The sequence below is a fragment of the Centropristis striata genome, chromosome 15, assembly GCF_030273125.1.
Source record: "Centropristis striata isolate RG_2023a ecotype Rhode Island chromosome 15, C.striata_1.0, whole genome shotgun sequence".
NCBI classification, from domain to species: domain Eukaryota; kingdom Metazoa; phylum Chordata; class Actinopteri; order Perciformes; family Serranidae; genus Centropristis; species Centropristis striata.
Genome location: NC_081531.1, coordinates 37,141,382 through 37,167,331, shown reverse-complemented (window position 1 = coordinate 37,167,331; position 25,950 = coordinate 37,141,382). Strand labels below are relative to the sequence as shown.

The 25,950-nt window shown below is 38.8% G+C and overlaps 2 protein-coding genes across 3 annotated transcripts in view; both read left to right on the top strand.

Annotated features, from left to right (window-relative positions):
• Positions 1-3,145, top strand: part of rxfp2a (relaxin family peptide receptor 2a) — a 51,387-nt gene extending 48,242 nt beyond the window's left edge. The window contains exons 19-20 of the mRNA XM_059351111.1: positions 2,481-2,699; positions 2,790-3,145. Coding sequence (XP_059207094.1) covers positions 2,481-2,699; positions 2,790-3,043 — 473 coding nt within the window. The 3' untranslated portion in view covers positions 3,044-3,145. The remainder of the gene's footprint in view (positions 1-2,480; positions 2,700-2,789) is intronic.
• Positions 3,146-23,872: 20,727 nt separating this feature from the next.
• The window catches only part of fryb (furry homolog b (Drosophila)), a 76,055-nt gene continuing 73,977 nt past the window's right edge, over positions 23,873-25,950 (top strand). For both annotated transcript variants that reach the window (XM_059351417.1, XM_059351418.1), the window contains exon 1: positions 23,873-24,362. In XM_059351417.1, the coding sequence (XP_059207400.1) occupies positions 24,110-24,362 (253 nt within the window). In that variant the 5' untranslated portion in view covers positions 23,873-24,109. The remainder of the gene's footprint in view (positions 24,363-25,950) is intronic.

Genomic DNA, 25,950 nt, shown 5'->3' with positions numbered 1-25,950 from the left:
TGGAGCTGAGATTAATAAATGACAAATGATAAATGATAAATGATGTTCTCTCTGAAAGGGTGCCAACATTTACAAAACAATCCTGTGAATTAATTCATTGTCCAGTGCCACAGTTTGTTGTTCATCATCTCTAGCTTTTCTGTTTAATGTGTGTGTTCTGCACTAACTAACTGTGTTTTATGCACATTAATCTCTTTTCTGAGAGGTAAAACATGCAGCAGCCCTCTCAGTCTATACTGATGAGCCATTGAAGCATGTGTTGGTGTGTTTTCCTGCAGAGATCATGCCCTCGACCCGTTTCCTCTCTTTTCTTCTGATTCTGCTGTGTTCGGGATGTTTTCCTCGCTAACCTTTGACCCCTGGGTGTAGCCTCCAGCCAGCAGCAGCATGCAGGATGAGCAATGTGTTTCATTCCCAGGTTGTCAAATGCAGCCGCTTGTTTTCTGTCCTCAGAGTCTGATAGCGTTAGCGTCTGTATGATGCAGAGTTTTTACACCAGCTCTCTTTAGGCCCCCGAAAATATCACAACATCATTTCTGAAGGATCAAAAAGATGCTTCAGCATGCACACTGAGATATTTCAATATATATATTTATTATAATATGGTGTTAATATTATTTTCCCCCATCTACAACACTGTAAACTGAGTTTTTAAACCCTCTGGAGTTACCAATCAAGTCAAATCAAGTGACTTCTTCTTGACATCATGACATTTAGACTTTTAGACTTTTAGACATTTAGACATTTAGACTTGAAGCAGTCAGCTTCCCTCTAACTGCTGGTTTGAAACTCCAGCCAGTTTGTTTTAATGATGATAGGCCCAGTAAAACTGGAGCAAAATGATTAGCCCCCCTCATGAAATTGAACAAAACTCTTGACTTCTCCATGGAAATGACCATTAACAACATGTGTTTGTTATTTTGGAAAAAAATACACTACAGAGAAAATGTTCACCAAGTTTGATAAGGATTTTTTATTGATACAATGAGTTGAAATAAAAAAAGGCAAAAATGTGGCGTTCTTCATGATTAGCCCCTGGCCATTAATAATAATAATAATAATAATTATTATTATTATTATTATTATTATTATTAATAATCAGTAGTGGACCCTTTCTGAGCCGACTGACAGCAGCCTCTTAGAACAGTTCTTCACTAGGTGGTTCAGGTCTCTGAGGGGTTTTGGCCCATTCTTCCGTTGCAGATTGTTCCAGCTGGTCCAGATTGGTGGTTTCCCAGCAGAGACATTGACTTTGAACTTGCTGACTTCTCTGACTAGTTTCCTCTCCAGAGATCTTGATATCTTTCTCTAACGCCCAGCTTGGTTTGTCTCAGTTTGTCTTCTTGTTCTTTGTAATGATGCAACGTACGGTTGTTGTGGGGACAGTGAAGCGTTTTAATAGTAGTCTAGCCCCGCCCCTTACCTCCACCTCCACTAGTGCTGTTCTGAGGTCTTTAGTCTGAGGCATGGTGGCTGAAGCCATTCCCCCTCAATGATGTGTTCAGGTGCCCTGTTCCTGCACTCCTTAATGCTGATTGAATGTTCAGGTGTTCTTCATTAGCCAGTTGGCTGCACAGGTGTTGTTTGAAGCTGATTGGTTCATTAGGCCTGTTTTGAAAGCAGTAACTCACATTTTAATGACCATTTCATCAAGGGGGCTAATATTGTTGACCACACCATTTTTCACTATAGTTGATATAAAGCAAGCCTAAAATATTATTTTATATTCCAAAATGTTCTAAAAGCTACTAAAAGCACTGGTGAAATATCAAGTTTTATCAAAGCTGCAAATATTGGGAAGTATTTGAGGAAAGTGTTATATAATCATTCTGACCTGGACTGTAGAACGAGATGTTCTTCTCATTTCACCTCTTATATGTTCTATTTGAGTTCTCTCTTGAGCATGATTGTGATTCTGAAGGTAAGAAAATCTTATTTTCACAATCCGATTTTACGTTTTTTGTGTTTTTTTAGGGTTAAATGGTTGAGAAAGTCAAAGAGAAAAATATAATTCTCAGGTCACATAGGTGAAGTTATATATACCAACATGGCATGGTGAATCTTTTTTAAGTGGTAGATATGAAAAGGATACAAAAACCTAGAAATAGTATAAATCCCCGTGTTCATGACAAGGTTTCAGACTGAAGTATTGTTCTCTGGTTTCTTTTCAGATTTTACATTAAAGAACTGGATACAATAAAATGTAAAGAAATTGTCTTTGCCATATTTTAGATTTTTAGGTGTTGGCATCAAAGAGTGAAGAAATGAATAGAGACATTAACCGTTAATGATCCTTTGCAGGGGACTCGACCACACGATTATTAAACTTTCTGTCCATGAAGAAATCAGAACTGACTCAACCTCCATCAGCAGCATCACTGTTAACTACTGAATTGTGTCAAATATGGCAATATTTCACTCAGAGGAGTGATTTCTCTGCAGAATTCTGAGCATTTCTCTGATAATATTTGTACTTTTAGGTCTGAACCTGGTGGCGTTCCTGGTGATCACCTTCTCCTACTCCAGCATGTTCTACTCCATCTTTAAAACGGGCATCAACGCCACGGACCTGAGGAGCAGACTGCACAGAGACGTGGCCGTGGCCAACAGGTTCTTCTTCATCGTGTTCTCTGACGCCCTCTGCTGGATCCCCATATTTCTGGTCAAAGTGCTCTCACTGTTAGAGGTGGAGATACCTGGTGAGTTCTGTTCTCATCCTCTATCTGAGAGCTTTAGTCAAATATAATATAATATATAATATCACCAATCTGTTCCTCCTCCTGCTGTAGGCACCATCTCCAGCTGGGTGGTGATCTTCATCCTCCCCATCAACAGCGCCCTGAACCCCATCCTCTACACGCTGACCACCAGCTTCTTCAGGGAGCAGGTGGAGGTGTTTCTGTGTCGCTGGCAGAGGAGACACACCTTGAAAAAAGACCTCACCTCCTCCGCCATCTTCGTGGAGACGTTTGGGCCTCCGTGCTACCAGCCGGCGTTCCTGCAGCAGGTTTCTCTGAGCGACGCCGACCCTCGCTACGCCTGATGGAGGCTCAGACGCCTGATGGAGGCGGAGAGCTTTCTCCTCCTGGAGCTTTCTCCTGCTGGAGCTTTCTCCTGCTGGAGCTTTCTCCTCCTGGAGCTTTCTCCTCCTGGAGCTTTCTCCTGCTGGAGCTTTCTCCTCCTGGAGCTTTCTCCTCCTGGAGCTTTCTCCTCCTGGAGCTTTCTCCTCCTGGAGCTTTCTCCTGCTGGAGCTTTCTCCTCCTGGAGCTTTCTCCTCCTGGAGCTTTCTCCTGCTGGAGCTTTCTCCTCCTGGAGCTTTCTCCTGCTGGAGCTTTCTCCTCCTGGAGCTTTCTCCTCCTGGAGCTTTCTCCTGCTGGAGCTTTCTCCTCCTGGAGCTTTCTCCTCCTGGAGCTTTCTCCTCCTGGAGCTTTCTCCTCCTGGAACTTTCTCTAACTGTTGCTCCAGCGGTTTGTTGGCCCACAGATCAACAGTGGCACTATTTTAATGAGACTGGCTTTCATGTGGAGCAACATTAACAATCACTGAGTCTCATTGAGTCTGACAGGCTCCACATTTGTAAAAATGACAATAAGACGCTTTTATCCAATGCAGTTTACATATTTTTCCCCCCTGCATGAAAACACATGGAGCACTTTGGGGTTGAAGTAACTAGCGAGGACTCTAACTGTCAGTCTTCAGATGTGTGGGTGTTCCTCTGTTCTTCTTCTGCTTCTCCTCCATATGTTTGATCATCTTGCTGCCACCCTGAGGACAGTCACAATAGACTTAAAATGTCTTAAATTAGCCTAGAAAAGGAATTTTATAGACTGCAAAAAGTCTATCCACATATGTCTTTTATTTTAGTTGAGTGAATGTTTTGGTGAGAACATGGAGAGAAGAGAGAGCAGGGAGACAAATATCTCTGATCTCTTATATTTCTGTTTGCTCTGCAGTGACTCACAGCTGATCAGATGCTGAGCAGAGAATCATTCAGGGATAAATTATTATTGTCACTCTCAGAGAAAACAAGAGGCGACTGCATCCACTGAAACAGGTTTATGAAAATGATAATGCATCATGCAAATGAAACGAGTGGCACAAAATGAATAAGAAAGAAACTGAAATGCCAATATTCATCTACCAGGTAAAATGCAAATTCAAAATTCATTTTACATGTTAGTTAAATATCTTCTGTGAAACTATTTGAATTGAAATTAGACAGGAACATTTAAGGAAATGATGCTATCAAAACAATCTGTGACATTTATTTTGCTCTTTGTATTAGTTTACTACCTAATTTAATTTCCTTCTTTAACCCCTTAATATTCCACCCTCTTTTATAGAGGAGTGGGCTTGGGGGACAGGCTTGTTTAAGGGGGAGATAGCAGGTCAATAGTATATATATATATATATATATATATATATATATATATATATATGTCACATACATTTAGAAGTGGTGTGTATCATCTGAAAGCTGGAACATTAATTAGAGATGCAGCTCAGCACTGTGTGTCAAGTTGTTCCAGTCATCAACAAATCAATTCATTAAAATCTAAAGATTAAAGCGTGATAGGGTTTAGAATATTGTGAGTATATAAAATACCTTTGCATGCTTGATTATGTCTCATACGTTGATGCAGCAGTTTTTGGGTTGATACCATTTGCTTCACACATTTGGTGCTGAATTTGGCCATTTTTGAGCACAAGAGAATTAATAAAAATGTTCCAAAAACCCTCCAAAATATCACATCAACCCCTCAGCACTCCAGCAGGTGAGACTGGAGCAGACTCAGTCTGAAGATATTAGACTCCCAAAGTTAGCAAGGGACAAAATGACATGCTCCTCTTCTGAGACATGCCACTTTATGATAAGCTCATAAGTCTCAGGCAAAAAACATGCAGTTTTTCTTACGTAGTACAAATGTGTTATTTCCCCTTATTGTATGTGAATATCTGAGCAAACAGGGATCAATAAACAGTCTGAGAGCTGCATAAATCAGGTCTGAGATGAGACTCTACTGGACTAGAGACCTGGAGCATCCAGACTAGAGACCTGGAGCATCCAGACTAGAGACCTGGAGCATTCAGACTAGAGACCTGGAGCATCCAGACTAGAGACCTGGAGCATTCAGACTAGAGACCTGGAGCATCAGACTAGAGACCTGGAGCATTAGACTAGAGACCTGGAGCATCCAGACTATAGACCTGGAGCATTCAGACTAGAGACCTGGAGCATCCAGACTAGAGACCTGGAGCATCCAGACTAGAGACCTGGAGCATTCAGACTAGAGACCTGGAGCATCCAGAGACTAGAGACCTGGAGCATTCAGACTAGAGACCTGGAGCATCCAGACTAGAGACCTGGAGCATCCAGAGACTAGAGACCTGGAGCATTCAGACTAGAGACCTGGAGCATCCAGACTAGAGACCTGGAGCATTCAGACTAGAGACCTGGAGCATCCAGACTAGAGACCTGGAGCATTCAGACTAGAGACCTGGAGCATCCAGACTAGAGACCTGGAGCATCCAGACTAGAGACCTGTACTGTATTAACAATAAGGGGTTTCTCAGCAGGATTAACAACAGAAATCATTCAGAAATCTCAAGTGTTTATTATATATACATATTATATATATACTTTGGTGTCTTAACATAGAAATGACAATGTAAACTGCAGCTTTTTCCACATGATTTATGTCAAAAGGTGAACATTTAACTGCCAATGAGATCTGAATCAGTTCATGCAGGATTATCATCACATACGACACTTTAAATATGACAGAAACCAGTCAAAGCTATAAAACCATGAGAACAAGAGGCTCCGCATCGACAATCACTGAATGTTGCATCAGTTCTGTGTAGCAGCAGCTTTTTCCTCCTGACTGTAAACTGATGCCAATATCTGCCATGTTTGTTTAGTAGTTGTGATGTAATATGTGTAATCTACCATCTAATCTAATCTAATCTCCGTCTGCATGTCAAGTCTCTGACTAACTATGAACCTGAACCAATATGCTGCAGCGTCTTGATACTTTAATTGTTGAGAGCTCCTGCTGGCGTGATGACCTGGACTGGATTAAAACTCTCGGTTAAAGCAGGTCGTGTTACGTTTAATGCACTAATCCATACAGGAGCAGTTTGTTTAATTCAGATTTGCTTGTGAGACGCCATCCTGCTTTGGTTGTTGTCTCTATTTATACTTTTTTATACTGATATGAATATGATATGCCTTTACTTTGCTGCCTTCTAACAGCTGCTTTAAGTCAATGACAATCATCAACAACCAGATAACGGTTCACAAGACGAGGAAAGTTTAAAGGTGTACTGATTTATATGGTGGTATGCCACTTATTTCTAATGAAATAAGGATTATCATTTGCTATTATGCTGTGCAGGTGTGCATATGTTTATCTTTGTTGTGTAATATTTGGTACAGAAGTCTGTTTTCTCAATGTTTATTCTGTATGTTATTGTGTTTGTCGGAGTCATTCGTGTTTATTGGTTTCGACACTGAGGTTGCTCTTTAATTGAAATAATAAAAAAACAAGAAGAAACTTGAAGTATATTTAAACATTTCTCCCTTCCCTGTGAGAAACAGGCAGATAAAGTATTGAGTCATTGTGACTTGGACTAGAATCAGTTCAAGTAACTGTTTGGATGATTTGCAACTTGACTTGACAGAAAGGAAATGACTTGTGACTTGATTTGACTTTAAACTAAGATGTGCTGGCTCAGCAGTTTTGTTCTAAAATGATAAAGCTGCATAAAATAGAAAGAGCTGATCCATGGACAGATTCTTTCATATGTTTAAAAAAAAGAAAAGAAAAGAAAAGTGCAGTGTGTGATTCAATGTTTTCTATTTTTATTCCAAAGTAAAATTACTACTGTTGAGGACAGTAACAATTATAGCAATCTGTCATTTTATTGCAGATAAAACTCATCATTTTGTCTTTATTTCCCATGAGCTGTTAAAGCCTCATCAGGCTGTTAGCTGCTAACAGCTGTTAGCTGCTTTAGCCAGACGTCTTGAAGTCTGCTATGGAAATAATAAGGTCTGTCATCACTACTTTTTTAAACAGTGTGAGATAAACTGCATCCTTTCCAAAGGTAAAAGTCAGGATTTTTGATAAATGACTTTACATATTTATTGTTCTTTTACATTACATACACTACCGGTCAAAAGTTTTAGAACACTCCAATTTTTCCAGTTTTTTATTGAAATTCAAGCAGTTCAAGTCAAATGAACAGCTTGAAAGGGTCCAAAGGTAAGTGGTGAACTGCCAGAGGTAAATAAAAAAAGGTAAGCTTAACCAAAACTGGAAAATAATGTACATTTCAGAATTATACAAGTAGGCCTTTTTCAGGGAACAAGAAATGGGTTAACAACTTAACTCTATGGAGTCTTGGGCTATTTTGTCCATTTTTGAATTCTTTTCATGTCTTTGTAAGTCATTTTGTGTCTTTTGGTGTCTTTTTTTGGTCATTTTGTGTCTTTTTTTGGTCATTTTGTGTCTTTTTTTTGGTCATTTTGTGTCTTTTTTTAGTCCTTTAGTCCAACATAAAATGTGATTTTGAATCTTTTTTTTACTTTCAAAACACTATCATGCTCAATAAAGAATTTTAAATGTTGCAAATGTGCATTAATTTCAGAGTACACTGAGACATTAAACTGCATCATTTTCAATTAAATTCTGGAAAAGTTGGTGTGTTCTAAAACTTTTGACCAGTAGTGTATGTATGCATATTGGGCGGCTGTGGCTCAGTTGGTGGAGCGGGTTCGATCCCCGACCATGGCAGCTACATGTCGAAGTATCCTTGAGCAAGATAGTGAACCCCAGATTGCTCCTGATGCTTGATGCGGTGTGTGAATGAATTCCCAATGGTGGCAGGTGGCAGCGTTTAGGGTAGCCTCTGCCACCAGGATGAATGTGTGTGTGAAAGGGTGAATGAGTCAGTCTGTAGTGTAAAGAGCTTTGAGTGCAGGTCCATTTACTATTTAACACTCAGCTTGTTAAGAGTTCATATCAAATACTTGATTTGCTCATTGTAGTTTCTGAGGTCTTCTGAGCCATTTGCTTTTAATTCTACATTTAGTCTTTAGGCACATAAGACTACTGTTTCATTAAATATTTGAAAAAGAAGCAGTCCCACTAGCCCAAACACGTATCATGAGAACAACTTAGTTTTCAGTCATAGTTTGACTGTTTTTGAGGATTTCTTTAGATGATTGAGTTTGTTGTTTTGATCAAGGAACATCAGTAGCAACATTTTAACTATTTATGTTTTTTGTATAGCTTAAATAAGAGAAAGAGGTTATGAAAATACCAATATCGGTATATGTTAAAATAAAATAAATAATTAATACTATGAAATAAGTGATATTTAAATGTCAGTATTAAACTGAAGAAACTCAAATACATGTCTCATTTCCAATTTAATTTCCATATGCAACTCCCTGTGGTATATGCATCTGTTATTATGCTACCTTTCTTTTATTTTACCGCACCTTTTTTTATTTACACACATTTACAACATACAAACTCACACAGAAAGCACATAACACAGAATACAGAAAACAGTGCAATTTAGATAAAAAAAATGTTGAGTGAAAATGTACAGAAAAGATTTAGGGTTATTATAATAACCCTAAATAGTAAACAAAACAAAAAGGAGCAAGGATGATTATTATATATTATTATTGTTGTTATTGATGTTACTTGTTATTGTTATCAGTAGTAGCATTGGTGCCTCCTCCCTTTTTTAAATTCAATAATTTTTTGTATTTTTTTTCTCTCATTCTCTTTTTCTACTTAAATGAATTATATTCTTCTCCTTCTTCTTCTTCTTCATTATTATTCATATATATCATTATTGTTATTATTATTATTATTATTGTTGTTGTTGTTGTTTGCTGGGCTTGTCCTTTTTTTTCTTGCAAAAAATAAATACATTAAAAATTAAAATAAAATAAAAAAAACCTCTAGAAAGCAAGACATTTCCCCACAAATCTTTCTTGCTTTATAACTAGCTTTTTTTTTCAAGTGATGATAAAAATAATTGATAATTGATAATTGATAAAGCGTTTAACCCTCCTGTTGTCCTCGGGTCAAGGAAGGAAGAAGAGGGAAGGACGCAAAGAGAAGTAAAAAAGGATGGAGGAAAGAAGGAAGGAAAGAAAGAAGGATGGAGGAAGGAAAGAAGAGAGGAGGAAAAGGAGAAAGAATGGAAAGGAGAGAGAAAGGAAGGAGGATGGAGGAAAGAAAGGGGAGGAGGAGAAGAAAGGAAGGAAAAAATAAAGAAGTAAGGAGGGAGAAAAGGAGGGAGGCAGGAAGGAAAGAGGGCAGAAAGGAAGGAGGAAGGAAAGAAAGAAAGAAAGAGAGAAAGAAAGAAAAGGGGGGGCGAGGGAAGGGAAGAAGGAAGGAGGATAGAGGAAGGAATGGAAGCGGGAGGGATGAAAGAAGGAAGGAAGGAGGAAAGGAGAGGAAATCAGGAGGAAGGAAAGAAGAGAGAAAGGAAAGGAGATAGCGGAAGGAGGAAAGAAAACAAGGGAAGGAGGGAGGAAAGGAAGGAAAGAAAGAAAGAAGGGGCGAGGGAAGGAAAGAAGGACGGAGGATAGAGGAGGGAGGAAAGAAGGAAGGAAGGAGGAAAGAAGAGAGGAAGGCAGGAGGAAGGAGGAAAGAAGGAATAGTCAAAACAGATTGGGTCAGTTTGACCCGGAAGGACGACAGGAGGGCTAAAGGAGGGCCGGTTGGAGCCATAGATATATATATAAACAGCTTTCTTATATATATCTATGGTTGGAGCAGCATCCCTCCGCGGCAGCAGGTGTCCTGCCCTTGGACCAAGTCGCACCTCTTAGCGACAAGGTTGACGGACGGGTCCGCTAAACCAATAGAAAACGAGCCCTGCCTCAGTCTCCAGATCCTCGGCTCCTGATTGGTTGCTAGGGGCGGGGCCCTGTCATCCTACAGCAGTTAGTGCTGTCAGCCGGGGCGGCACGACTCCCGGAGGAGAGAGAGGCAGAGCGACGGATTGATGAAAACAAGCCGCTAAAAACCAACACAAACAAAGAATTCCTGTCTGAAATGAGCCTGTAGCCGCCGAGGTCGACGCAGAAACAGGTAAAGCTCAGTTTAACGTCGTTTTAACGCGGTGTGTGGAGGGTTTAACGGGGCTGTGCTGACCACAAAGACAAACCGTCTGATATCGCATCGATATAACTACCGGGCTGGTACTAGCTATGGTTACTAGCTATGGTTACTAGCTATGGTTACTAGCTATGGTTACTAGCTATGGTTACTAGCTATGGTCACTAGCTATGGGTACTAGCTCGCTAGCTACCGAGTTAGCTGCAGGCATTAGCTGGTTACAGCATTAATAACATAAACAAGCTGTAAACACGCTGCCACGCTGACTCGGTGCAGCTCACACAGCAAACAAAGAGGCTCATTAGCTCAGCAACATGTTTATCATGTAAATACACATGAACAGTTAGCTCTCTAGCTAGCTCACTAACCATAAACCAGCCAAACCAGGCTGGCTGAGGGTTAAACACACTGTTAACCCCACTGGAGAACAGTTTAATATAATCTAAGACATGATCACTCACTCCTCCTCATTGTGTCCATGATTACATTTATTAATACAGTTATGGGTTGAGGATTAAAACACAGTCTTGATATTATTAACTTAATGTTAAATGGTCCAGTGAGTAGTCTGCACTGTGTCATTCTGCAGCTCGGGAGTATTTGTGAGAGAAAAGCCAGTGTTGTGTGCCAGCATGTATTATTTACATGTACAGCCAGTACTAGGCTGCTTTATTTCTGCTCATCTTGCAACACTGATTTTTGATTTATATGTGTTATATGTTTATATATAACATGTGTTTTTGGATTGTGTTGACAATGCGTTGGTGGAAAGTTGCTCAGTAAATTTACTGTACTTGGGTAAAAATGTGAAATACTTGTTCTTTACTTGAGTATTTTTGCATCAATAATTCAATAATATATATCATACTGGAAAAACTGCAGAATGAGTACTTTTACCTTTGGTACATTAAGTATTTTTTGTATTTTTGTATTCCATACAGGACTTGTAATAGAGTATTCCTACAGTGTGGTATTACTACTTTTACCTGAGTATTTCTATAACCTGCTACTTTAATCTTCTACTCCACTACATTTATCTGACATTTTTTTGAAGATTCAGACTAACCAATAAAATCAGTAAAAAATATATAATATATATCTGTAAATATTCTCAGTCTTTATCAGCAGCAATAATATAATACAATAATATTATATTATTCAATAATATAATATATATCATTCTTAAATGGATCATTTCACATAAGGAGTACTTTTACTTTTGGTACTGGTAGTTTATTTTGATCATAATACTCTTGTATTTTACTTGAGTATTTCCATAATCTGTTACTTTAATCTTCTATTTTTACTCCGCTACATTTATCTTACAGCTTAAGTTTAGGCTTATATATATATATATATATATATATATATATATATATATATATATATATATATAAAGTGGTTAGCGCTCTTGCCTCACAGCTAGAGGGTCGCTGGTTCGCCTCCCGCCTGCGGCTCTTCTGTGTGGAGTTCTCATGTTCTCCCCGTGTCAGCGTGGGTTCTCACCGGGTTCTCCGGCTTCCTCCCACAGTCCAAAAACATGCACTTAGGTTTAATTGGTGACTCTAAATTGCCCGTAGGAGTGAATGAGAGTGTGATTGTCTGTCTCTATGTGTCAGCCCTGCGATAGTCTGGCGTCCTGTCCAGGGTGGACCCGCCTTTCGCCCAATGACAGCTGGGATCGGCTCCAGCCCCCCGCCACCCGATTGCGGATAAGTGGTTAATGGTAATGAATGAATGAATGAAAATATATATATATATATATATATTCTAAAGTGATAAATGACATTAATACATCAATGAATGTAATTCAATAATATCTGTGTATTCAATGCCTGAATTTACTTGCAGCTGTTGACACTATTTCTACAGTATTTCTACATTTACTAAAGTAAAAGCTCTGAGTACTTCTTCCACCAGGTTGCCACATACTTCAATGTTTCTTGTGTGGTATCAGGGCGATGATCCCTCTCCTTTGGCAGTTCTCCTCCCCAGGCTGCTCTGTTCATGCTCCTATTTTAAGCCAGTTCCTCCTTACTCCTCCTTCCTCCTCCCTCCCTTCACTACTCCTCTCCTCAACCTTCTCCCTCTACATCTCTCCAGCTGTTTGGCTCAGCCAGTCGGCAACGGCGACCCAGTTACCTCCATTGTTCTGTCTGGACACACACACACACACACACACACACACACACACACACACACACACACACACACACAGGGACAGCATGATGTGAGGCTCCTCCCACTCAGTTTATAAATCAGATCTCATGGTTATATATATATTATATTATAGCGATCCTCTTCACTAAACTATTCTTTCCTCATCTTTGAGTTGCACTTAGAAAATATATTCTTGATTTTATTATTATGTCTAAATAGTTGTTACAAAAAAACAACATAAAAATGACCTACATATATTAGACATTCTTTATCAAAACACAACAAATGACATTTCAGTTCAGGCATAACAAACAATATATCTACAGCGAGATTCAGTGGAGCTACATCATGCTAAAGTATTAAAGTATTAAAGTATTTTAAAGAATGTGAGGACTTTCTACAGACTTAGTAATCTTTTCATATGCATATTGGTAGGCATGTGGAGGTGTATTATTATTATACACTATAGTTTGTGCAGTATGTAGGTCACACTTCTAGAATTTATTCATGAAATGTTTTTCAATATTGCCATTATGTTCAATGTTCAATATTGCCATTAGGATAATTAAAATGAAAAATAAATATTACTTAAAAATCACTTCTTGAGGATCATTGAAAGCAACTGCATTAATTGAATGCATACAGTTGCATTTGATTGCACTTTATAATTTTAAATATTTAGAAACTACAAAGAACAATATACATTTTTATATCATCAAGCATGCATTTTATAGTTATCCAGTCGGTTGAAAAGGTCAGAGGGTTTATTGACCCATAAAATCATAAAAAAGTGAAAACATTTCAAAAATACATACAAGTATTAAAAGTTGTTACAGTTTTCACAGAAAGGGCCTCATGCACAGTTGCACCATCACCAGTTCGGCACATTGTTTCGCACCTTACTTGACATCTTTTTGAATGTGAGAAATTCAACCACACCAAACTTCATACTTTCAAGGTTCATGTTTTCTTCTATTTTTCCCCTTACGAGGTGTAGTTTCTGTTTACACGGGGTAAAACAGGTTTTTAAAAATTTGTGCTACATTGGCTGTGTGTGTCCCATGTGGTTTCCCTTCTGCTGGAAGAATGCTAACAGGAGCACCAGTTGGGCTGTTTCCACTACCGGGCAATATCCTGAATGAGGCAGAAACGCCTCTAATTTAAAAACGAGCAGTCCGGAGCCGGCTTTTGTCGGGACTTTTTTCGTGGAAGAGCAGAGCCTTTTTCTGACCTGAAACAACCTGGTTGCTGATTGGATAGATCGCTGAGCGGGATGTGACGTCGTACTCTACACCAGCTATTCTCAACCTTGGGGTCGGGACCCCAATTGGGGTCGCGAGATGATTTCTGGGGGTCGCCAAATCATTTTGGAAGTCAGCTCTGTCTCCACTGTGTTAAAGTGTTCATGTGTTAATGTGTTTTGGTAACTTAATGTCTTTTTTGGTCATTTTGTGTCTTTTTTTGGTCATTTTGTGTCTTTAATTTGATCATTTTGTGGTCAATTTGTGTCTTTTTTGGTCATTTACTGTCTTTTCTGGTCATTTTGTGTCTTTTTTTGATCATTTTGTGTCTTTTTTTGATCATTTTGTGTCTTTTTTGGTCATTTTGTTTCCTTTTTTTGGTCATTTTGTTTCTTTTTTGGGTGAACTGTATGTGTGAGATTCTGTTCAGTGAGCGGGGGTCGCGGAAAACATGCATGTTAAATTGGGGGTCGCGACTCAAAAAGGTTGAGAACTACTGCTCTACACGACAACAACACACGCCATTTGTAAAAGCCGGTGAAACAGTGTTTCCAATTTAGCAACTTTGTTGCTGAATTTAGCAACAAGCTGGAGGCCGGCTCGCTAAGAAGAGCCGCCGTTAGCGGCAGTTAGCTACAGTTAGCTCTGTAGCAGTACAGTGTGTATGTGCTAACAGGCTAACAGTTAGCTCTGTAGCAGTACAGTGTGTATGTGCTAACAGGCTAACAGTTAGCTCTGTAGCAGTACAGTGTGTATGTGCTAACAGGCTAACAGTTAGCTGTGTAGCAGTACAGTGTGTATGTGCTAACAGGCTAACAGTTAGCTGTGTAGCAGTACAGTGTGTATGTGCTAACAGGCTAACAGTTAGCTCTGTAGCAGTACAGTGTGTATGTGCTAACAGGCTAACAGTTAGCTCTGTAGCAGTACAGTGTGTATGTGCTAACAGGCTAACAGTTAGCTGTGTAGCAGTACAGTGTGTATGTGCTAACAGGCTAACAGTTAGCTCTGTAGCAGTACAGTGTGTATGTGCTAACAGGCTAACAGTTAGCTCTGTAGCAGTACAGTGTGTATGTGCTAACAGGCTAACAGTTAGCTCTGTAGCAGTACAGTGTGTATGTGCTAACAGGCTAACAGTTAGCTCTGTAGCAGTACAGTGTGTATGTGCTGCTGCTGCAGGAGGTGTTCACTTAGTGATCTCTGTTTGTTTACAACAAGCACCAGACACTCTGTGCACAGTTAGTATGTTGATTAAATGGTTAAATATGTATACGTTGTCATTTTTCACAGTTTAAGTTCATGCTGTCATCTTCACTCAGTGACACTATTTCACCTCTGTTGTTCAGTGACGTGAGGCGTTCACTGACCGCTTACGGTTCTGATTAAATCAGACTTCATGTTGGAAAGCAGCAGAAACCATTTTCGACCCCCCCCCCCCCCCTCTATCTTCTATCTTCCCCTGCTGTCATCGTTTCCATAGATACCTCCCAGCACCTCCCGCCCACTGGCTTACATAACCCGCTGTTTCTGCCAGGCACACACACACACACACACACAGACACAGAGACACACACACACACACACACACACAGACAGACAGACAGACAGACAGACAGACACAGAGACATTGCTACACACACACACACACACAGTCCTTACCATCACACTCCCTTTCTAACTTTGCCTCAGGTGCTAATGAGAATAGTCTTTTACTTTGAAGGATCTGATAATCTGTTCCTACCGGAGTGTTGGCATTATTTTCTAGAAGTAGAGTGAGTAGAGGTAGAGTTAGACCTGTCAGACCTTTTACCATATGCATCAAACCTTTTTTTACTGAACATATGCAGAAAAAACATATTTATATTTGTATATATATATATATATTTTTTAAGACATTTGAGTTCCTTTGCATCATCAAATTGGTGCAAAATTGACATAAAAGGGGGAGAGGGAAGAGGTTTGGTTGGGAATTAATTAATTTGACTTGTGTGTTTTGTGTATTTGATTTAGGACTTCTTATAATTGGTCAGGGAATGTTTTTTTTAATTTGATGGAGCTCTGAGGCTGTTTGCTGATGCATTAGTCTGCACATTACAGACCCCAGAGATAGTGTTACATAACAGCTCTATATATGTACAGAAAGCTGAGGGGCATACTGTACTGTGAGTCTGTAACTGCTAATATTTTTTGCATTAATTAATTAATGTGCTAGTGCATATTCCCCCTCCTTTCTTACAGAATTCATAGTCAGTGAATCTGGCTTTTTATGTTTTAACTGAGGTCCTTCAGTCTAGACAAATTAATGAACAACATGAAATTTGTATGTGTTTTATCTTCTCAGAGCTGAGAAGTCCGAAGATGATATTCCGCACAAAGAGTGTTAAAAACAACAAATATAGTTGCAAATAGTGTCTGAAAGTGCCTTCAAAACTGACCTTCTGAATCAGAAATGCTTAAACTGAATTATAATTTCTCTAATGGGCTGAAGGGGGCGCTATTGTAGAGCTTGATGATGAGAACAGGAGAACAGTTTCTGTTGTTGCTGTTATCAGATGTATCAGCAGTGGCAGCATTCAGAGTTGCATCATTTCTGCTAGTATTTGTGTTGTGTATATATATATATATATATATATATATATATATATATATTGCCTGATCCTGCTGCTCTAGCCTGTTTCCAGATCTCTGTATTGTCCACAGTTTGTTGACAGATTGAAGGAAAAAGCAGATAGTAGATTCAGATCCAGTGTGATAATTATTATTATTATTATGATAATCACACCTCACACCTTTAGTTGGCCTCTGTTGGCTCCAAGGGGAAGTAAGCAGTTTTAAAAGAAATCACTGCAAAGAAAAGTAAACAAAAAAGTGAAAGTTCTGCTTTGACCCTGATAAGTCATGTGATGCCAGCATAAACATGCAGTAAAAATTAATACTATTTCAGTTACTGTGCCTGTTCGAACTAAATATGACAAACCCTAGTAAGGGCAGCATTTACAGTCATGGAAAAAGGTTCATTTGTTTGGACAATTATAATGATAACAACAAGAATAGCTCATAAGAGTTTAATTTTTTTTTTTTATTAACTTTTTATTTGAATTCCATGTACAACAGATCTATTCCAAGTACATTCCACTGTACATTCAACATTTTACCCCAAAACCCCCCTCCCTCCCTCCCACTCCTTCCCTCCCTCCTCCACCCACTCACCACCCAGCAGTGTGCTATTTCATTAAAAGTTCTGTTAGGTCAGATATAAGATTCGTCCATGCTGTAATTGTGCTTGTTTTAGCATTGTTTATCCTTGCTGTTGATAGCTCCAGGTATGCAATGTCCAAGAAGCTTCGAAGCCAGTGAGTTTTTGAGATGTCATGGGGAGGTTTCCAGCGTTGAACAACAATTTTCTTTGCCGCTGTCAGACCTGCCAGCCAAATTTTACGTGTTTTTCCCCCGAGGGAGAGCTGAGAGTCATCATTCAGAAGGTGTATAGCTGGTTCCAGTGGTAACTGTACCCCTGTTAGCGCTGTTATCATGCTTATTACCTTCTCCCATAAGTCCAAAATCCCTGGACATTCCCATACAACATGTGCAAAAGAGCCAGAGGTTCCCTGGGGGCAAAATGAGCAATATGGGTCTGAAGCTAATCCCATTTTATGTCTAATTCTAGGTGTTAGATATGCTCTGTGACAGAATTTTAGATGTATATATTGATGATTGGGGTTTTTTGATGCTCCAAAAACATTGTCCCAAATCGTGTTCCAGTCTAAGTTTTGCCCCAAATCTGATAAATCCCTCTCCCAGGCTTTCATTCCCACTGTGGGCATATATTTCTGAGAATTCAGCTTATCATAAATATGTGATACTATAGATCTGGGAGCATTCTGTATCCATTCCAAGATGGGATGGTCTTTTAGTTCTGTCCCCCAGGGAACCCGGTAGGCTTTACAAGCTGATCTTATCCTAAAGTAGAAAAACAGGGAGTTTTTGTTAATACCATATCGCGCTAAGAGATCCTGAAAGTCAAGAATATTATGTGCCCCACTAATATCCTGGAGCGCTTTAATACCCCTACTCTCCCAATCCTTATTAGCAAAAGGTTTTCCTCCTGTTAGCAACTGATTATTGTTCCATAGTGGAGACGATTTGTACCAAACATTTTTAACCTTTATGAATTTTCCAGCTGCTCTGAACACCTGAAGCACATGTGACATAATTGGACCATAATACAAACCACTTTTTTTGGAAGATATACCTACAAGAAGAAAATCCTGCAACCTAGTTGGTGCTATTAGCTGCTGCTCTATACTTTTCCAGGCAGATATTTTGGCATCGTCAAACCAGTAACTAAGACTTTTTAACATAAATGCCCAGTGGTACAGCTTAAAGTTTGGACATGCCAATCCCCCAGCCTTCTTATTACCCTGAAGTGCGGACCACTTTATATTGGGACGCTTGCCATTCCAGACATAGCGTCGCAGTAAAGAGTCTAGTTTTTGCCAGTATCCTGTTGGGGGTGCCAGTGGCAACATCGAACTGATGAAGTTAATGCGGGGCAGGACATTCATTTTAATGACCGCTATTCGTGCAGGGACGGACGCTGGTAGGTGTCTCCACCTGTTTATATCTTCTTCTATCTTTTTCAAAATTAATGAGTAATTTGTTTTAGCCACATCTGATAAAGAGTTACTTATTCTGATCCCCAAGTACATGACCTCCTTTGAAACCTTAATCTGAGGAGGAAGAGATAATTTGCTTTGGTCTGTATTAATCAGCATAAGTGCTGACTTTGAGAGATTAACTTTGTAACCTGACAAATGTCCAAATCGTTCTAGTACCTTTAAGACATATAAGAGTTTAATTTAATAGCTGATATCTAGACATTTCCCGTGGTTTTCTTGATAATGATTTTGATTATTATCAAGGAAACCATGGGAAATGGCTAGACATCAGCTATTTCTGTTGTATAATGTAGAGCCAAACTGATACAGGATTTTTGAGATAAACCAATACTGATTTTACAGGGAAAAAATGTACAAATTGTAGTATGCAAAGGTACTCTGAAGACTGTTCGTTAAACAAATTACTTTGTTAAATCATATTTAAGAAATTATATATCAACCAATTCCAGAAATTATAACTGAGAAATTAAAGAAAATAAATAAATAATTAAAATAAATAGTAAAATCTACATCAGTACTGTATGTTCAGTATCAGTCATTGTTTTCTGCTTTATATGTTCTGCATAAAAAGTCTTTTTATAGCTGTGCATATCAGACTTTGATAGGGCGATATCGGCCAAATATATCAGTCAAGCGGGCTCTAGTAGTACTAGATTTACTAAAATCCAATGGTAGATCAATAATTTATATTGCCATATAAGCATGATAATAGTATATAATCACAGGGTGTTAAATAAAACATTGTTACTTGGTATGTGCTTTAACCAACACAGACACCAAGATGTCCCATTAAAAATAGTCTTTATGTTCTGGTGTTGACAAGTACTAAAACGTGTTCTTAATCCTATGTTCTAACAATAAATCTCAGCTCCAGCTGTCAGTAGAACAATCATGTTTGTTCCAGAGACTGATGGTTGCGGTGAGGAACTCCTGTCATTAATCCTCAGTGAACCCCTGAACCGAGTCCTGCTGAAGTCTGGAAGCCAAAAGCAAACTTGTTTATGCCGCCAGTCCTCCTGTTAGACCGGGTTGCTGAGCATCCTGGTAACACCATGGCATATTTGAGTGACAGGGGAAATAAAATGTTTCCTGTTGTAGCAGAGGACTCAGAGGTGCCATTTAAATGATAAGTGGAGGTTGATAATCAGAGGAGAAGCGGTTCATGGGGTTATTTCATGTCTGAGGGAGATGAAAGAACCAGAGACAGTAGAAAAGGTGTGTGGAGTCTGTTGATAGCATCTTGTGTAGTGTGCTGGAAGGCACAGTTTACCACCTAAATATAACCCACCGGGTAACTCCAGGCTGGTAAATCAACCTTTGCTAAGTCCCGCCTTGCTAACACAGACTGGCTTAGCATGAGCTTAGCATCGGCTCGCTCCAGTCAGGTTCTGATTTTCCTCATTTCCAGGCTGGTTTGTGGTTTTGGAGCTTGTAATGGTTAAAACATTGTGTCTGGAGCATATGCAATAGTGATAGTCATTATTATTATGGGAGCAAAAACCTGTGGAGCTAACATTAGCAGGACACCATGTCAATCTATAACTAGAACCTCTGTGTATACTGAATATATACACAAGCTGCTTCTGGTGTTAATGATTGTAACAGTGAGTAAAATAAAGGATCCCTACAGAGATGAAAGAGTGAAAACCTTTTGTTGAACATGAAACAGAAGCATGTCATGCTCGCCATATGCACCAGACTCCATTGACAGAACGGTCATTTTATTGTGTTTTCAAGCAAATTAATCCAGAGTCAAAACCAACAAAATAAAACTCACAAGGGGGGAATTCTGGGTCTATTTTGACCAAACCAGAGTTGGTGATTGTTGGAGTAGCAGAAAGACTAACACAGACAGTTTTGTCAGTTTTATTTTGTTTCTGCTGACTTTGAATGAAGCATGGTTTATCATACAATAAAATTACTGTTTTTCTCATGGGAGTCTGGTGTATTTAGCTTCTGTCTCTGGTTAGACAAAAAGGATTTTACTCTTTAATAAAAAGGTCTAAACCTTTATCCAATGTTTAACTTCTGTCCTTTTAAAGGCCATTTAATACACAAACTAATGCTAGATAACAAGTAAATAAATGAAGAGAAGGGGTAATTATGAAGAAGACAACATGGTAAGAAAGTAAAGAGGATTGTTAATGATAACTATAAGCACCAAAAAGTGTCTGTGGCACATTCCTTGTGGCTTCCTTTTGCTCAAGACCATTTGTGTGTGGGAGAGGACATAGTTTTATATTTCAGACGTGTGTGTGTGTGTGTGTGTGTGTGTGTGTGTCTGTGTGTGTGTGTGTGTGTGTGTGTGTGTGTGTGTGTGTGTGTGTGTGTGTCTGTGTGTGTGTGTGTGTGTGCGTGTGTGTGTTTGTTCAGCGGGTGGAAGGTGATGCTTGGCTCATGATTTATATTCAGGCTGATTTATGTGCAACATCTGCTTAATAACCAGAGAAAAAATGACGTTAAGATAATACAAACAAATAATTATGATCATCAGTGATATGGCATGAGAATTTACCTCCAGGCAGTGTTTGTTCAACTAATAAAACGCATTTATCTGAGGTGATTTATTATGGTGTGATCACACTGAACACCCAAGAACACACAAGTTTAAATGCAGGATCATATTGAAATAATTTGTGTATATTTGTGTTAATCATGTCAGATGTGCTAGTGTTGAGCTGTGGATACTAACAACGTTTTTTTTCCATCATCAGCTCTGGTCAAAATATCCATATATCCATATATATATATATATATATATATATATATATATATATATATATATATATATATATATATATATACTAGGGCTGCTTTGTATCTTTTGTCCCCATATAAGTCTCTTCAAAATACAACAAGCAAAGTACTTTTAAATTGCTTGTTTTCTGATTGTAGTTTGGTACGATCAAAGCTCGGTCAACTGGCCCCAGTACAGCCGTGTGTACACTATATGTACAGATTTTGCTGTGATTTAATTGCAATAAACCAATCAAAAGAATGCTGAAAAAACTACATTACGATGCTGATGTGTAAAAAAGTTTGAATTCATGCTTTGTCAGGTTTGTGTGAAAGACAACAAGCATGCTGTACTTTTAAGATTGTTGTTTTCTGATAGAGATGGGCCAGACTCTACTACTACTACTACAGTGGTATGTCCCTAAAATAAGCAACTTTTAGCTGTTTATTAATTGCAATAAATGGATCAAAAATATGCAAAATGTCAGGTCTGTCTGAAAGATGACAAGCAAACAACTTTTAAAATGCTTGTTTTCTGACTCAGGAGAATCATAAAGTTAATAACTTGACACAACTTAGCATGAATTTCTCGCTTGAGTTTAAAAGTTTGCAAGATGGTGCAAATATCTTGTGTTCATATATACTTGAATCAACTGAATGTGTATTTATATATAACTAAATATTAGGAAATTTAAATGTAGTATTTGAATCTTGTTATAATGTACTTACTGTATCTAACATCAGTGTCATCAACTATCTACTAGAGTTCAACAGAGTGCCAAGGGAAGAATAGAAGAAGAATAGATGGATTAACCTGCTGTCTGAAGAATGAGACTGTCAGCATTTGACCTACTGAGTAAAACACAATTAGGTCAAACAAACAGAGAGCAACAAACCTAAAAACCCTGTGGAGTTCATTATCATCCATCAACCATTGTGCAAATCTCAAATGTAATGTTTTCCACCCACGTAATGTAAATTAGTAGACAAGATGATAAAAAAAACCCCATGTGGTTAAATAGATTTGTATATTGTGTCATTGTCACCAGCAGCGCCCTGCTTATTATCTGCCAACACATTCCTGAAGATGATTGTGTAACCGTGTGTTTTCTTTGATTGGTTGGCAGAGTCGTCAGTTAATGAAAGGACAAAAACAATCTCCTGTTTGTGTGTTTGTGTGTATAAGGGTGAGTGTGTCTGTCTTAATACTTGCTGTTGCACTAACACTAACCCCTGGGGGACGCCACGCCTCTAACCGACTCTGGCTCCGTGCCTCCTCAGCTTGTTTGCCACCCTTAACTGTTTCCGTGCCAGATGGTTGATGTAGAAATCTGTGGCACACTCATAAAAACACCTCTTCAAATGAAGAAAATACGTGTAATAAGTGGGGGAAATATCTGCCATCATTGTGAAGATACATCTCTCTCTCTTTTCATGTGCATCAAGGAAATTCTTGTGTGAAGGAATAGTTATTTTAAACCAGGAAGAAAGTGAAAATACCTAACTGATTCACTTATTTAAGAATATACCATCATTTTAGTCTCATATATTTCTGTGCGTTACATAGTTTGTCATGTTATTCATTATTCGTTCGTCTTTTCAAAGAGGATACGAACCTTTTTGTTTTGTTTTGCTCTCAGGTGGTGAGGCCTTGATGGAGCTGATGTCATGACAATAGTGTTATAAACAGCAGGAAGTAAGCTCATAGATATCTCCAGAGACAATAACTGCCTTACCTACAGAGAAAGAGAGCCAAGATACAGGAGGAACAAAAGTGTTTAAGAACAATCATCTTTTGATTGTTTTAAAACTTTAATTTTAAATTTTAATTTAGAACTCCTGTTTACTTGGAAATGTTTTTAGAAAACGTTCTTTTCTAACTTTTCAGTTTTTTGATTTAGAAGTGGGAACGTGTTATTTTAGCTTTGATCATTACTTGTGATTAGGACTAGACCAGAACAGTCCCCACTACTTCCTGTAAGATTTGTTATTTGTTGATAAGCGACAAGGAGGTGAATTAGGATTTAGACTTCAATTCAGTCATCATTTCCGAGTCCCTCAAAGTTTTTTGGCCATCAAGAATAACTTTTTAAAAAACAAGCTGTGTCTAATTGAGTGCTTCAACATGTGATTGCAAACTTCAAACCACCTGACACCTGAAGTTTATCTTTAAATACCTCTGCTGATCAAGACTTTCACAGAACCCTGTGTGTCCCCATGCTGTGGACTCTTCCTGTTTGTGTTTGGCTTTGTTTCCCCTTGTGTAGAGGGGTGTGTCTGCCCTCAGTAATCCTACACCATTAACACGTTGAGTTACTGTAACTGGCTAAACAGCCTCGACCAGTGACTGACTCTCTCACACCCACATGCCAGGGTTGTCTCTCTGAATCAAGCACATGCATGCCATTCTATACTTCCTTTACAACTATGTGAGGGGATGAAACAAGATGGAAACAGGTTTGTGAGCCAGGAAGAAATGATTCTGTCATTGTCAAACAGTCCGTAGTGACAGGAGGGAGTTGGAAAAACCCCAGAGAGGGAGAGAAAAGTAAAAGAAGACGGTGAGAGGGAGAGGGGATCAGAGAACCACCCAAACTCTCCAAACCACCCAATCAAGCTGCGCTCCTGCTATTGGATCCTCCCTTCATCTCCACCTGAGAGCAGAAACACAGCTGAGCTCAGAGCGAGAGAGACAGAAAGAGAGAAAGAAACAAAGGACAGGTGAGAAAGAAAACAGCATGTCGGGAGAAGACAGCTGAACTTTCACAGAGAGTAAAACTGCCTCTAAAAACAAAAGAAGACACAGAGATAGTTGTTTTTTCTTTTTATCTTAGCAGCAGAGTGAGCAGCTCTCGAGGGGAGAACCTGAACTCTCAGGAGAGACTCGTATAGAAACAACAAAGCATGAGCTCACCGTCTCCGGATTGAATGAACTCGACATAAAGAGAAGAAATCCTCCTCAGAAGAAATTGGATACGAAAACGAGGACAAAAAGGAGATGAAGAGAATGAAAGCAGGGATTTTAGAACAGTCTGTTTAAAGTTGTGTTGTGGAACCAGGAGACCAATGCTGATATCTTCTCCCCGTGAACCTCTGGATCATCATGTAGCGTCTCCTCCTCGCTCTGAGGTCTGACAGCTGGAGAATGTCTCTGGAAGATGGAGGGAGCTCTGCAAGTCTGGGAGCTGAAAGCTGCTCTTCAGACCGCTGCAATGGCTCTCTGTGTCCGGGTCAGCACCAGGACCTGGACCAGCAGAACCACCAGAACCAGAGCCAGGACGGGATCGTTATGGAGCGCATCGCCTCTCTGACGCTGGACATGTTCGACCCCAGTGACTTCACTGGGAGGTTCACTAAGATCCAGTCTAGGTCCAGGAAAAGGACCCGGATCTGTAGAGGTAGGTGCAGACAAGCTGGTGATCTTTTCATTTTGATTTTAAGAGTGAACATGACAATATTAGAAGTCAAGGACTTATTATAATCAGCGGTGGAGGAAGTATTCAGATGGTTTACTGAACTAAAAGTATTTAAATATAATCAGGAAAATGTACTGAAAGTGTTAGAAGTAAATGTACAAAATACAAAAAAAGTTCCCTTGGACGTTATGATATCATAATAAGTCATTGTATTATTAATACTTGTGCATTAATATAGAAGCAGGATTTTACTGTTGTTTTGTCCAACCAACAGTCCAAAACTAAACATGTTGAAAACATTAGTTCAAATATTAAAATAGTTCAAATGAAAAGCTGCATATCATTACATTTGTGGAGCCCGAACCATTAAATTTCACATTATGTGAAAAATTACTTAAAACATCAAAACAGACTATTTTGTGAGTTTATTAATAGATCAATTGTTTTATTGTTTAAGCAGTGTCAGATAATTGTAGAAGAGTAAACCATATTTCCCTCTGAAATGCAGTGCAATTGAAATACACATTTGCTCATAAAATTGGAATAAAATATTTTTTACCTCTTTAAATGAAATGATTGTGACAGTGACATTTATTCTTGAAAGATAAAATGTTTTCAAAACTTTAATAATCGATCTCTTCCAAACAAACAATGAAAAATAAACCGTAATTAACAGAGGATTGTGTCTGAAAACAGAATGATTCCAACTTTTTGATGTGTAACTGTTTAGAAAGTGACATGAAAAGAAAAGACTCAAGTAAAATACAAGTACTTCAATCTGTACTAAGCTGTACTCTGTAAGTACAGCACTTGACTCAATGTACTTTTAATTCCATTCCAACACTGGTAATAACCTGGTTGGTTTGACTGGGAATGAGCTCACATTAACTCTGTGGTACCAACAGGACTATTGGAAATGGTGCAGAGCTGGAAAACATTGACAGTGGGGTCAATAAAAGAACAGCAGGACAGTTATTGATGCTAACATGTTGCATGCTAACATGTAGCATGCAGTCACCAGAGTGGTAGAAACAAATCAACCAACATCATGTGTTGTAGTGAAGTAACCTCTGGTTTTTATTTATTTAACCAATGGTTATTTTGGTGGGTCTGGTTGAACATGCAGCTGAAACAATGAATCCAAACTGGAATGTGTTCTAGTTTCAGATCTCGTACCTGTCCAGACCCCGTCTAGTCTCCCTCTGTCTGCCATAACAAGCTTCCTCTGTGTGTCTTTGTTGTGGTTTCTGTAGGCCTGTGGAAAGTGATACCTTCTTGTGATACCTTGTTTTTAGTTTAACTCCCCATATCCTTATGGTACAGAGAGAAACACATGCCTCCGTGGTTCACAGATGTACGTTTGGTATTTTGTTTTGCCCACTCTCTCTTTCTCAGCTTACTTTCTCTTCTGGGAATTTCATGTCCAAACATTTCCAACTGTGGGAGAATGCCAAGAACTAGTCAGTCATAGTACAATAGAGCTGCTAGAGCTGATATTAAATGCTAATATTACTGATTTTACACTAAAATACTAATATTTAGATATGTACAACTGTTCATTCTGACATTA